The 12,995-nt window shown below is 36.1% G+C and overlaps 1 protein-coding gene across 2 annotated transcripts; it reads left to right on the top strand.

Moving 5' to 3' along the window:
* Nucleotides 1–319: 319 nt before the first annotated feature.
* LOC135683660 (glutathione hydrolase 1 proenzyme) lies at nucleotides 320–11,972 on the top strand. Of its 2 annotated transcripts, none has more exons than XM_065198975.2 (8): nucleotides 320–563; nucleotides 4,886–5,420; nucleotides 7,079–7,271; nucleotides 7,603–7,910; nucleotides 8,271–8,419; nucleotides 8,716–8,903; nucleotides 10,194–10,428; nucleotides 11,102–11,972. In XM_065198975.2, exons 2-8 carry the CDS (start codon nucleotides 4,946–4,948, stop codon nucleotides 11,366–11,368), a joined length of 1,815 nt encoding a protein of 604 aa, XP_065055047.2. In that variant the 5' UTR covers nucleotides 320–563; nucleotides 4,886–4,945; the 3' UTR covers nucleotides 11,369–11,972. The 2 variants fall into 2 exon arrangements, with proteins under 2 accessions (XP_065055047.2, XP_065055046.2); XM_065198974.2 differs by having other exon boundaries at nucleotides 321–563; nucleotides 4,936–5,420.
* Nucleotides 11,973–12,995: the final 1,023 nt, after the last annotated feature.

The raw sequence follows: 12,995 nt of genomic DNA, 5'->3' as shown, positions 1-12,995 counted from the left end.
CGTTCAGTTAGCATTGATTGTAAAATCCTATTTCTTATAAATAATATTATAAAGTGTAAAGTTATTGTTGCTGAAATATAAATGAAGTTTGATTCGAATACTCGTGCTCTTGCATGTCAGCACTCGTTCCAAAATATCATCCATGTTTATTTTCTTGGATTGTTGGTGACTCTAAATCCACCCTACTTGTTTGTATAACTCTATTTCATGATTGGCGAAACAGTTGGTAACCCAGTGCTTCCTTGGATATGCATTGTTCTCTCTTATCTATTCTTAAATTTGCTTTTGAATTAACCGTAAAACGGACCCGCCGATATTCACACAATGCGAAAAGAGCCTCCTTAGCATATTTCAGACGTCAGTCGCAAGGGTGCTTCGTGCTTCCGTCGGGGGATTAATGACTTCGAAGGAAAGAGGAAGTAGAAAGAAAGACCATTGCTACATCACTGGGTAAAGCTGAACGTGAAAAAGCTGGAGGCTGAACGAGAAGGCAGCGCTCTCAACAGGACAGCACTACAGTCTGGCAGCAATTTAGAGTTATTGTCATATCGAGAAAAGGAACGGTGAGTTAAGTTTCATATCTTTTCCAGGCTGCATTCGACAATGACGGCGAATGGCGAACAGAACAGAGAAATAGAAATGGAAGAATAAGGGTCCTTCTTTCTACAAAGAAGTATACGCTTTGCAGGGCCGCCGGACGCATGTTTGAACATGGGGGCCAAAACGAATAAAACACATAGTGAGAACAACTTTTTCGCTGAAAGCAGACATGGCTATGTACTCCATTTAGGGACTCATCTCATGAGCTTTTAAATTTTTGAGGGTGTAAAACCAAGGCCCCACCCCGGTCCCCCGGTATCTCGGTCCTTGCAACTACTACGAGTTCCACACCAATTGCTACCATCAGGCAGCTGCTGTCATCAAGCAAAAAGATGTTTATTTATGAATCAATAAACCACAAGCTGTTCTCTCAAATTTCTATGTTTGGACCATGTTCACTAGAAGAAACCAAAGAAATTAGAAACGACAGTAGTTATTACTCTGAATCTATAGAAACTACCCGAAAATCCTTCTTTTAAAGATGGGATGGAAATTATTTATTTCAACGATAACGCACCAGTTTACGGTTTATTTTATATAGATAAATACAAAATAAGAGCTCCTTATAACTATCTCATGTTACCTCATGCTACGTGCTTGTGTTTCTGGAAAGTAGCTCCAGCAATTGGTACTAAAATCAACAAAATAAATAATCCCGATCAGAACTTGTTTATTTTGTTTTTTCACTTTGTTTTCAGCTTAGGTACAAAAAGCTTTCTTAGATAGAAATAATTTAGCAAGACAAAAGGCATTGCCCTTCATTTCTATTGAAATCCGATCTTCCAAGTATTTTCAGACATGCTTTGTTCGATGGCTGAAAGCTGAAAAGCAATGACAGACAATATTAATTGGGGGATAGCGGTGCTGAAGTCTGGGGCCTAAGGCCCGATTTAATCTTCGCTACCACGCCATAACACGCTCGGAAATCATTGCCAACGCTCATTGAGGATGCTCCATCGATTCTTTGCATTAGACGATTTAAACGTGTCCTTCTAAACAACTCTTCGTAAAATTTTTCAAAATAGCGAAAGTCAAGAAACTCTACTACTGGAAGACCACATTCAAGTGATAATGCCTGAGAAATGAACCCTTGCTTCTGGCAAGTCAAAAGCTTTTCAAAATAATTTTTGTTCCATTTCTTACAAGGCCGTAATTCTTAAATGAAAATTGAAAGCTTAGACTTCGATGTCGTGATTAGAAATTCCGCTTAAAAGTTGCATTTTATGAGAATATCTTTTAAAATTCTTTTGGCAGAAAAATGTTTCCGTTTACTTAAAAATTATTAAGGGGCGACCGTCCCCCTCTCCCTCTAGTGTCCACCAACCAAATGCAGGAAAGCCTGCGCTCAAAGAGGATAAAAGGCCAAAACGCCAAGAAAAAGGGCAAAACAAATGAAAAAATTTTTTAAATTTCACCAGAGCTAGGGGACCTACGCCACAGCTGCCAACGCTGCCCGGTGGTGCAGGCCTGCAAAGATTGGGGCCTTCCCCCGTGCTCAGAAAATTGGCTCTGAGAAAATATTTTCTCATGATAAAACAACATAATAGCAACAATTTGAACTTTTTTCTCGATTTTTTTCAAATGTACACGTTACACTCTATTTTTTATAAGAACAATTTTATAAGAACACGAGCCTCAAAACTGGTCAAAAGTTTAGAACAAATTAAGAACAAGCTGAGGCTGAGCTTCTACAAAATGCAATTTTAAACAACGTTTTTTCTCAAAATCGAGGATTTTTAGCGATGTGTGGGTGCTTTTTCGGTGAATATTCAAATTTGTCAGCAAATTAAGGCTGTCTCACTCACTTTGTTGGCAAATGAGGCCTGAACACCTCCTTAGAGCGAAAAAGCTAGCAATAGCACTGCTTACACCCTCTTGATTTAAGAACAAATTAAGAACAATCCAGCCTCAGATTTTCGAAAAAATTAAGAACAGTCAGCCTGAACTTAAATTTACTGGTTCTTATAAAAAAAGAGTGTATGTTGCTGAAGAATGATAACAGAATTATGGCTCAAAATAAAGAAGAGATCAAAATAAAAGAAGGTCATTCTATTCATAAACTTCAAAGAGTGCATTTCAGCAAGCGAGCAGTAAGAGCGTAAAAAAGATCCTTTTTATTGGGTTAAAAGCGGCTGCAAAGCCTTATGCTTATGTCTATCGAGTTTGGAGTTTGGTCTTTAATGTGATCCCGAAAAGTCAAGGATTTTCATGGTTTCTTTTCCGGAGAATGGACTCAGTTTGAAGCATTTGTATGCGATTTACTATTTTATTAATTTTCCTGCAAGTTAGAAAACAGTTTTTACACGTAAAGCTTCCTCGCCTGACACGATTCAGAGCATAAAATGTGGGAGAAATTGTGAAGAAAAAAGTCAGTTGTAGAATGTAATGGGCTAGCCACAAAAAGCTAAATTTGACTGTCATTGTGATAGATTAACCAACTATGTACACATGACATAACTAATTTCATACACGTGTCTGTTTCTGGTTTGAAACCCCGTTTAATAAAGTACTCCAGAAGCTGCTTCGTACAAAGAAGATCAAACATTTCGTTTTCAGAGCAGATCCGTCATAGTCGTAGACTGAATGAGATCGACTGTTTGGTGTGGAAGTGCCAGAAAGATATTGGTATGTGCTAAGAAGTTTATGCTACGCTGAGAAAATACATCTACATGATGGATTTTATTCATAAAAATATGAAATGTGCCAGTATATGTTACCAAAAACGTGTCTTGGTACGGTTTTTTGAATTCTTAAAATCAAAAGTGGCTTTCACTCCTACTGAACATTCCAAACACCTTCTCAGAATGAGAATGTTATTGTTATTCATCTTAGCCACAGCCCGATTAGCTCTGCGAAGGATTATCGTATCGCTCATTCGACCTCAAGCAGATCCATTGAAGTATTTTCGCAAATCGTTGATGCTGTTGTCTGCTTGCCCAGATCATAGAGACTATGGTTGACATTGCAATTTGTTTCGGGTTTGAAAAAAATAACTATGCATGATTTGAAGGTTTATTTATTTTTATTTTGATACTTTCTAAGACCAGTTTCACACGTGCAAGGTTACATTACACTATGTGTGACCTCAGCTAAAAGCAATGCAAGTCTCAAAGCTTTGTATTGCGCGTCGACTTTTCAAAACTGCACCGTTTCGCTTTGTAGTTACGTTGCAATACTAAGCTCGTCTCCATAGGCATTTTTGTGAACCTGTTTTTGGTCGATTATTCCGCTACCTACGAGCTTTCCTTGCCAAACAAATATGATAATAGCGTTCTAGGTCCCTCTGACGTCACAAAACGCAGAATAAAGCTTTTCAAATATTGAGAAGTATATTTTGATTTTTGACTGGCTGACCTTTTGCGAATTGCAAAATTTGACAAAAAGCGCAATCTTGAAGATGAATTTTGCACTTTCTTTATTGCTTGATAAAAAATAAGGATTTCATGAGATTAAAGATGATATATACAATATGTCGATGTTATACAATATGGACAATGCATGCCTTGTTTCTCTTTATACGTTCCCGTATGTCAGAGTTTAGAAAACCCCCCAACCTGCTTCTGGATGAAATAGTTCCCTCTTTGCCTTCCTTACGATTTTCTTTGGGATTTTTTCAATAAAAGCTTCTTAAAAATTGTTCTTAAAAAAATTAACTATGGTTTGGTCTTTACATTTTGTCAGGAAAAAAGATAAGTTCAAACACAACGGTAAATCCCTTTCACTTAATACACACTACCAGGACAAAAATATTGCGACTCTTGTCAAGTTGTGCATTGGCCTTAAGCAAAGCTATTACACCGTTGGATAGCCTTCCTCTGGCTCAAATCCATGGAACCGTATTATTTTCTGGTCTCTGCTAGACGTTACAGTTTGCATTATCTACATGCAAAATAAAATTTATCAGAATGAACTTGAAATAAAACCGGCGTTGGATGAAATATAAATAAGAATTGATCGGCCTTGCAAGCCAGTCTCTCTTTATAATCGAACGATAACAATATATGTGTGGCAGGTGCGCGACTCTGGTTGTTTCACAGTACCGAAATATATGAAGTTTCTAATCAAAATTACCAATTAATCCTTTATGCTCTGAAACACTGTTTTCATGTGTGATCTACAAAATTTTTCCACTGTTATCTTAAGTTTGTTAAAAGAATATGCAGAAAGAACAGTGGCTAACGTAGGGCTTGTGCTGTTGTTCGAATTTCATTGGAGACGAATTCTCCGTTGCTGTGCTTTTTCAAGTAAACTTTCATATATCCACTTATTGAATAATTCACTTTAGATCAAGCCACATGCAGCATCACTGACGCGTTATTAAATTATTTCTCTAAGCCCAACAATCATGGAGAAGGGACGGATGAAGCTTTACGCTGCGTTTCTGGCAGTCCTGATCGCCGTTGCAGTCATTGTCGGTGTCTCAGTCCACTATGGAACAAAAGCTAACAACGACAGCGCAGAAAAAGGTAAAGTTGTAAACCCGTCTCCAAAGCCTCAGTCCACTGCAAAACCAACGCCATCACGACCGCCAAACGCCGCTAAAGTGTTTGCCAAGGCGGCGGTAGCAACGGATCATGAGCTCTGTTCAAATATCGGCAAGGACATTCTAAAGCAACACGGTTCTGCAGTCGATTCTTTGATTGCCTCGTTGATATGTGTCGGTGCTGTCAATCTTCATTCTACTGGAATTGGCGGTGGTGGTTTCATGGTCGTTTATAATAGGAAAGAGAAGAAAGCTGAAACATTCGACTATAGGGAGACGGGACCCGCCACCATGACAGTTGACATTTTCAATGCCGATCCAAATTTGGGTAAAGTAGGTGAGTTGGTTTACACTGGAGCAAGTATTCCATTTCTAAGTATTCAATGACAAATATAGTCATTGGCAAACTTCTTAATTTCAACATTGTCATGCAGGATAAAAGCAATCCAGTTTTTGGTAGTTGCTTCGCTGTTTGTTAAAAGGCAAATAAAATTTTACCTGCTTAAACTCAGAAAGACAGAAGGTAAAGCTCAAGCTGAGAAAACCAATAGAGTCTACTTTCAAATGGAAGCCTGTCCGTTTGCGATTGGCTGTACTAAACAATGATGTTTCAACCATCCAACGTCGTCTATGATTGGCCATAATCGCTAATTACTCATCATATCCACTGCTTCCTTTTCTCAATTTTACCTCTGGTACTTCGAGTTTTCATCTACGAAATACACTTGCTAGATCTCGTTTTCCTTCCTCTCTGAACCAATGCTTAGCTGTAGTTAGATAGGCCATTTCCTTTTCATCTTGCATTGCCATGCAATATATCTACAGCTACTGCAAATATTCCTTGGAGCCCCCAAATCGTCTTTTTCGTTGTATATTTTGCAGTTTTCTCCTAAAATTACAAAGGGGTTTTACTACCAGAAGGGTTTTTAGCCCCTGAATAATTCTATCAATCGTACTTAAAACGACTAAAATAAAATTTGTCTTTTGTATGCTTAGCCTCCCATAACGTTTTAGCCACCCCTCCAAATCCGTAATATGCCCCGTAGTTCTTGATACTACCGCTTTTACTTCTTCTACCTATAACGAAAATGTTGATTGTTTTTTTTGGAAAGTATCTTGACTAGTCACATAAAAACTGGTCTCCTAGCACACGGCACTTTGCTGTAACTAAATGTTTTACAGGGTCTCAGTGACGATCTGCTAACTTTATTCTAATTGGGTATGGTTGAAGAATAAAGGATAGAAATTAAATGTTTTCGAAAACGCTGCCATAAGAAGAAAGGACAACCGAGGCCAAACCAAAGAACTGCATAGGACAGGAAACCCCTTGAAGGAAAGACCATCGTTTTAAAGACATTTTTGTTTGGTGGTACGGGGAGGGGCCTTTCTAAAGTATGGTTGAAGAAAAACAGAGAAAAATGAAAATGGTACAAAATCGTATTGCCACAATTGTCATGTCGTGACAAAATCGTGACAAAATGTTTCGTAGAATAGATCATTGATTACGATTCACTAACACTGTTTATGGAGTTGTTTCCTTTGGCGCTGGTATTCTGTAGCAAAGCAAACATTGCAGTGTCTATTTTAACGTGCAGTAATACCAAACTTGTGCAGTGATAAATTTAAAATAAAGATATTTTGCATTGAAAAAGCAAAATATAGCTTATAAAAAGCATGATAATATTAAAAACGTTCGAAACGTTCGAAACAGCACCACGCTGCTCAACATAAACATCATTTTGCCGTTGATTTGATGGTATAAAGTAAATAAGCTAGAAATTTTATCAAAATTCAATTTCAACTGTGTATAAATAACGAAATATTTATACAATAAATAGTTCATAGACAATACATTATTTACTTTAAGACCTTTCCGCCTCTCGGCCAAAAGATTAGAGACAAAGTATCCCTTTTTGAAGTTTGCATGCATGTCGTTAAAGAATTTTGGGCCTGTTTTTAGAAGATCTTCAACAATTTTCCTTTATGCAATTCTAGGAGGAAAGGCGGTTGGTGTTCCTGGGGAAATCCGTGGATTGCGAGCAGCATTTAACAAGTATGGGCAATTGCCATGGAGAAAGTTATTCCAACCAACAATTGATCTCTGTAGAAAGGGATTTCCTATCGGAAAGGCCCTGTACGAAAATATGAAGAAATACAGAACTACCATTCAAAAAGATCCTGGCTTAAGGTATTCATCTTTGCTTTCCTTAATTTTTATCAGAATCAAAGTACATATATAATTCAATCTAGGTTTGAAAGTCATAAGGGTCAATCTAGGTTTGAAAGTCATGTCATCTCTTGTCATGTCATGTCATGTCATGTCATGTCATGTCATGTCATGTCATGTCATGTCATGTCATGTCATGTCATGTCATGTCATGTCATGTCATGTCATGTCATGTCATGTCATGTCATGTCATGTCATGTCATGTCATGTTTTATTTACTATGTTATATTATATTCATGTTTATCCATTATGAACGAAATCACTCATCTCGATGACAAATGATATTTTTTAGAGAACTCCTCTTCCAAGCTGACGGCACAACTCTACTCGCTGAAGGGTCGACTCTAAAACGCGCAAAGCTGGCTAATACTCTTGAAAAATTAAGTCTTATGCCCGATGATATGTACAGTGGAGAAGTAGGAAAACAGTTCTTAACTGACGTCAAAAATGCAGGGGGTATTATGTCAATGGAAGATCTAAAAGGATACAAGGTCCTTGAGAAGCAACCTCTAGTAAACAAACTGGGGAAACTTACACATTATACACTGCCTGCGCCGAATGGTGGACCAGTACTCACGCACATTCTGAACATGAATTCAGGTAAAGAATTGTGGATTCTTCATTGACGTCACCTTAAAAGTCATAAGAGCCCAGGTCTTGAAAACTTTCAACAAGACGAGTTTTCGAGTTTTTTATTTCCTTAGTAAAACAGAATGTTCATGATTACTTCGTTTGAAACAAATAAAATCAATCTTAATGAATCTTAATGTCTTTGGGAAATAAATTATTTCAATGAATCGTACTCTTAATTCGAGGCTGTATTAGAGGTTGTTCTACTCGGGAAAGGTATTTTTAAAAGACTTCGGAAACAAAGCAATTTTTTAGGGGGAACTACTTTCAGTGCAAAATGCAGTGAATGAATGATTTTTTGCTGTTTTAACTTGTTGCTGTAATTTTTAGGGTACAATTTTACAAGTGCAGACACGTCGACAATAGAGCGCAGCATCCTAACATACCACCGCATTGTCGAATCATTCAAATTCAGCTACGCTTACAGGCCTTACTTAGGAGATCCTGATCACCAGACGAATGCCACTGAGTTCATGATGGTGAGTCATCGCTCTTGTATACAAGTTTTGCATGCACCTATTAGAGAGTTTCGCTGAAAATTTCTTGGACTTACTTTTTGCACTATTCAGAAATAATGCCCGGATGCAGGTCTAGATGAAAATTTGAGAAGTATTTTGGTTGGAATTACTGAGATGATCTTCACCGTTTATCAAACTTTTCAGAAAATAAGTTGCCCTTGCCATATTTTCTACTGCCCTGTTACTGCTGCGATTTAAAATGCACAAATATTTTGGATGAAAGAAGTCAAATATTTTTCTATCTCATCTATTTGAAGAATTACAACAAAGTGATAAGCAAAGCTCAAGCAGAACTTGATAGGCAGCGAATTGATGACTCCAAAACACATAACACTTCATATTATGCCGATTTCTTCGCAAAGGCAGAAGGCTACGGTACAACGCATGTATCCGTTTTGGCGGAGAATGGTGATGCGGCTGCAGCAACTGACACTATCAATTTTGCGTGAGTGTTCCACATTTTTAAACACCCAACAATCGTCTAAAATTACCTAGAGCACAGATGTCACCTAGGACACAGTATTTTTGGGTAGAATTTTTTTCTCTCATTGGCCTTTACTTCATATATTCCTATACCAGTCATGTGTGTACTGGCTCTTTGCCCATGATGGATTGCTCAAATTACCGAAAGTGAAAAAGACTGCGTATAAAACTGAAATAATGAGGTTCATCAGCAAAGGACCAAAATTTCCGGAAAATGAAATGTTTAATAGCATATTATTGGAGATCATTAAATAGCTTCAACTGTAAGCTCGTGGGGGGTGGGGGGCTGGGACCTTAAATTGTTTGAAGGTACGAGAACGTGTACTTATGTAGGGGTAACTTTTTTCTGAAAAGTGCGGGGTATCAGTTTTTGAAATTTGTGCGGAACTATGGGTACCATTCGAAGAAACATGCAGAATTATGGGTACCACTCTGGGAAAATATTGCAAAATTATTAAAAGGGAGATTTAGCATTAACAAAATGGAGTCAAGTTAGGAATGAAAGTATTAAATATGTAAATGTCTTTGAAAAAAGCAAACCATTTTCAAAGCCATTTTCAAGTTATGTACCGCCAAAAAACTGTTCATATTAAATATGTGTAATATTGAGATTTTGGAGCAAAGGACATGTAAAATTTGTTTGATGATTTTTTATGCTTTAAAAAATTGTTACTTTCTTTGAGGAATTATGGGTATAGTTTTCATCATGTTTATCGAATTTTTCAGACATGTGCAGATTTATGGGTCTACATTTTATGGGTCAAAATTTTGGCTTAGTTACCAACCCCCCCCCCCCCCCGAAACTAATGCAGCGTAAATTGAAGACGAAGACTTTTGTAAAGACGAAGACTTTTTATAAACGAAGACTTTTGGCAGGCATTGTAACTTGAAGTAATATCTCAATTGTTTTTGCTTGAGCATTGATATTACTGCGATTGTAATAGTTTTATTTTGTGAAAATAGTTTAACATAAATTGTAGCATACTACTTACGTAATATAAATGATTAAAAGCGTAGTTAGAATAAAAATGATAAATTTCAGTTGCTACTCTAGCAGCAATTACACTACATTACAAACCTCTCTATTATGTAGGTAGTTTGCTAATTGAATCAAGGTATTCATAATAAGATTTTTTTTAAACTTAGATGAAACTGCTTTATCATCAATGAAAATCGTCACTGGCAGGTTCCTTTTTGCAAATTTTGAACTCGGTGTTAAGTTTTGATTTTCATTGAATTCCGTTTTTCACAGTTTTGGAGCTAAGTTTCGTTCTTTGACAAGTGGTATAATATTCAACAATGAGTTGGCTGATTTCTTTACAAATGCGTCTTACTCCGGTTACTCGTGGCCAAAGGCTAACGCCCCTGGACCGGGCAAAAGGCCGCTATCATCTACCTGCCCATCTATAATTGTTGACGAAAATGGTGATGTAGTAATGGTAGTTGGGGCTTCGGGCGGTACCAGGATAACTTTGTCTACTGCATGGGTAAGTTGGTATTCGAAGTAACAAGCAATAATTGGATGATTCAGTTTTTTTCCTCGAAGGGGTAAGCAGAATAACAATTAGGTCAGTGGGTGTGTCTAGCTTGAGAGTGGCGTAATAAGCCTGAAGTAAAAGAAACGCAACCAACATGCCACTGTTAGTAAACACATTTTACCCTCATATACTAAGAAATCAGTTATTTCTGTCGTTAACTATAACAATGAGTTATTGGGAGTTTTGGCAACAAACAATCAAGGAATTTATTTTCTTTTTGCATTCATATATCAAATCTCTGAATACTTTAACAGTGACAAGCACTAAGATTGAAAATTCAATCATAAGCAAGCAATTCTCGAAGAGAGCAAAATACACTGTCTTGAATTTTTTCTAAAAAAGTGCCATACAGAAACTTTTATAGTCTCCCGATTATATTCCTAAAAATATAACTTTGAGTATCAAGTACTGTCGTTCAGGGAAAGAGATATTATGTTAACGATATTCCGAGCATAGCCCTGTATCAAGTTTCCTGGACTATCTTTCCCTCTTTATACGTGCATTTTTATTTCAAATTCATATTTTTATTGTTACCTGATCTTGTACGACATGCGATCAAGCATATAATTCTGATATTTCATAAAATTTCTTAATTTCTAAATTTATAGTTTTCAAAATACAGGTTATCATGAAGACGCTTTGGTTCGGGATGGAACTCGGGGCGGCTGTTGTGGATGGCCGCCCTCAACATGCATTGTTCCCGGAATACATCAGAAACGAGAAGAAAAACCCAATGGACCCTGCTATTATTGACGGCCTTAGGAAGAAAGGCCATGTAGTTACGACTAGTTCCCTTTTTGCCGTTGTGCAAGCAATCTATAAGAGTAAAGATGGTTTGGTGTACGCAAAATCTGACCCAAGGAAGTATGGAAAATCAGCTGGTTACTAGTTCCGTTTAAAGGCAAATGCATCCCTGATGACGTCTCTTTCTGTATTTAAAAGCACTTATAGAAAAGTATATTTGAAACACTGATTTAATAATTTGACACAAAGACACATGTAACATTTTTGCTAGTTCTATGGCAGAAATTCTAATGCAACATAAAAGAAAAATGCATAACAATCATTTGTAAGCCAGCACTTTATTATTGCCAATTAACAGCAACACTATGGAAATGTTCACATTACCACAAAAGGATGGGGTGCCAACTCCAACACTGATCTGCAGCCCTAGAGAGATTCTGTGACTTTCAGTATTTATCTAGTGTATTTAGTATTAATCTTTTCATTGTATTACCCTATCGAAACTGATTACTTTTTATTGGTTTTTTAGACATCTGATATCAGGTATCGAATGGAGCTTTATCTTGTATCAAATATGCTTAGAACTAGCAGCACCTTAGTCACATCACAACTCTACTAGCCTACGCTAATTTACTGGCCTACGTTAGTTATAGGTATAAATAGTCTATATCTACACTTCTTTCGTTTTAACTAGATAAATTTAGTTTTGCATCGACCTAAATGCAGCTAAATTAATTAAAATAATCATGTCACGTATGTTTTTTGAAACATCATCTGTTATATTTTGTCTTTTATCAAGATGCCTGTACAGGGAAGAAAATTCAGCTTTTGCCTGAAGAAAAGAACCATCTTTCATAAACTACTGTATGAAGATAGAAGAAATAAAACCAAAAAACTAAGCTGACTTATTTTTATGGTTTTTAATTTTTTGGTTTTTATGACTTATTTTTTGTCGAAGAAAAAGTCTTGAGACTTGCAAATTTCGTGCTTTCACCATTCAGGGAAGGAAATTTACTGATATTAAAATCAGCAAATGAATAAAACTTTTTTATCAATCATTTTAGAATTGAAGACACCGGTTAATCAGTTTTTGAATTCTTCATTTTTTGGCCAACTAATAAAGCTATAGACTTACAAAATTGTTATTTCTTGTTAAAAGAATTCATGCTGAGAAAATATAAATTTTTGCTTTGAAAAAATCATTTTACATACTTTGTGAAACATTTCGCAAAGAAAATTTCTCGCTATTCTTTTGGTTGTTATTTGCTCAATTTTTAATAAAACGGCAAGACAATAGGTTCATCAAATTAGTTCAGTTATGAAAAATTGAATCAAGGTAGAAAATATATTTCATTTATTCATTCAGAGGAAAAAATATTTCAATATTAACCTTTTAAAACATATTAGATGTAGAAGTGAAACTGATCATTGGTATTTTACTTCTAAATTTTTGCTAAATATTTGGCATAATAGTTAGCCTAAAGGCTTGATAAAATTTTCATTTTTTGCACAAATGTCTTTTTGCAAAAAATTCTTTGAAAAATGAAGAAATTAAACACCTGTTTTATGCGACACTCTTATCTTTTTTGATTGTAAAAATACCAACTGATATTTCAGGATTTTCTTTAAAAAAAGTTAAAAATTTCTTTGAGAATTAAGAAAACTGAAAATCCCGCCATATGCTATTCTTTTATCCATTTTGATCGCAACAAACCAATTGATGATTTATTTTTTTCATTTGCTAAATTTTTGTTCTAATACTAAGCCAAAAG

Source organism: Rhopilema esculentum, chromosome 7 (genome assembly GCF_057945365.1).
Source record: "Rhopilema esculentum isolate cy_ngs chromosome 7, ASM5794536v1, whole genome shotgun sequence".
Lineage (NCBI taxonomy): Eukaryota > Metazoa > Cnidaria > Scyphozoa > Rhizostomeae > Rhizostomatidae > Rhopilema > Rhopilema esculentum.
The sequence above is the reverse complement of the archived record's forward strand: the minus strand, read 5'-3'. Positions and strand labels throughout refer to the sequence as shown.

Coding starts and splice junctions, on each gene's coding strand:
- LOC135683660 (XM_065198975.2), top strand. CDS start 4,946: ATGGAGAAGGGACGGATGAAGCTTTACGCTGCGTTTCTGGCAGTCCTG. Junction 5,421..7,078: donor TCCAAATTTGGGTAAAGTAG/GTGAGTTGGTTT, acceptor ATGCAATTCTAG/GAGGAAAGGCGGTTGGTGTT. Junction 10,429..11,101: donor TAACTTTGTCTACTGCATGG/GTAAGTTGGTAT, acceptor TTCAAAATACAG/GTTATCATGAAGACGCTTTG.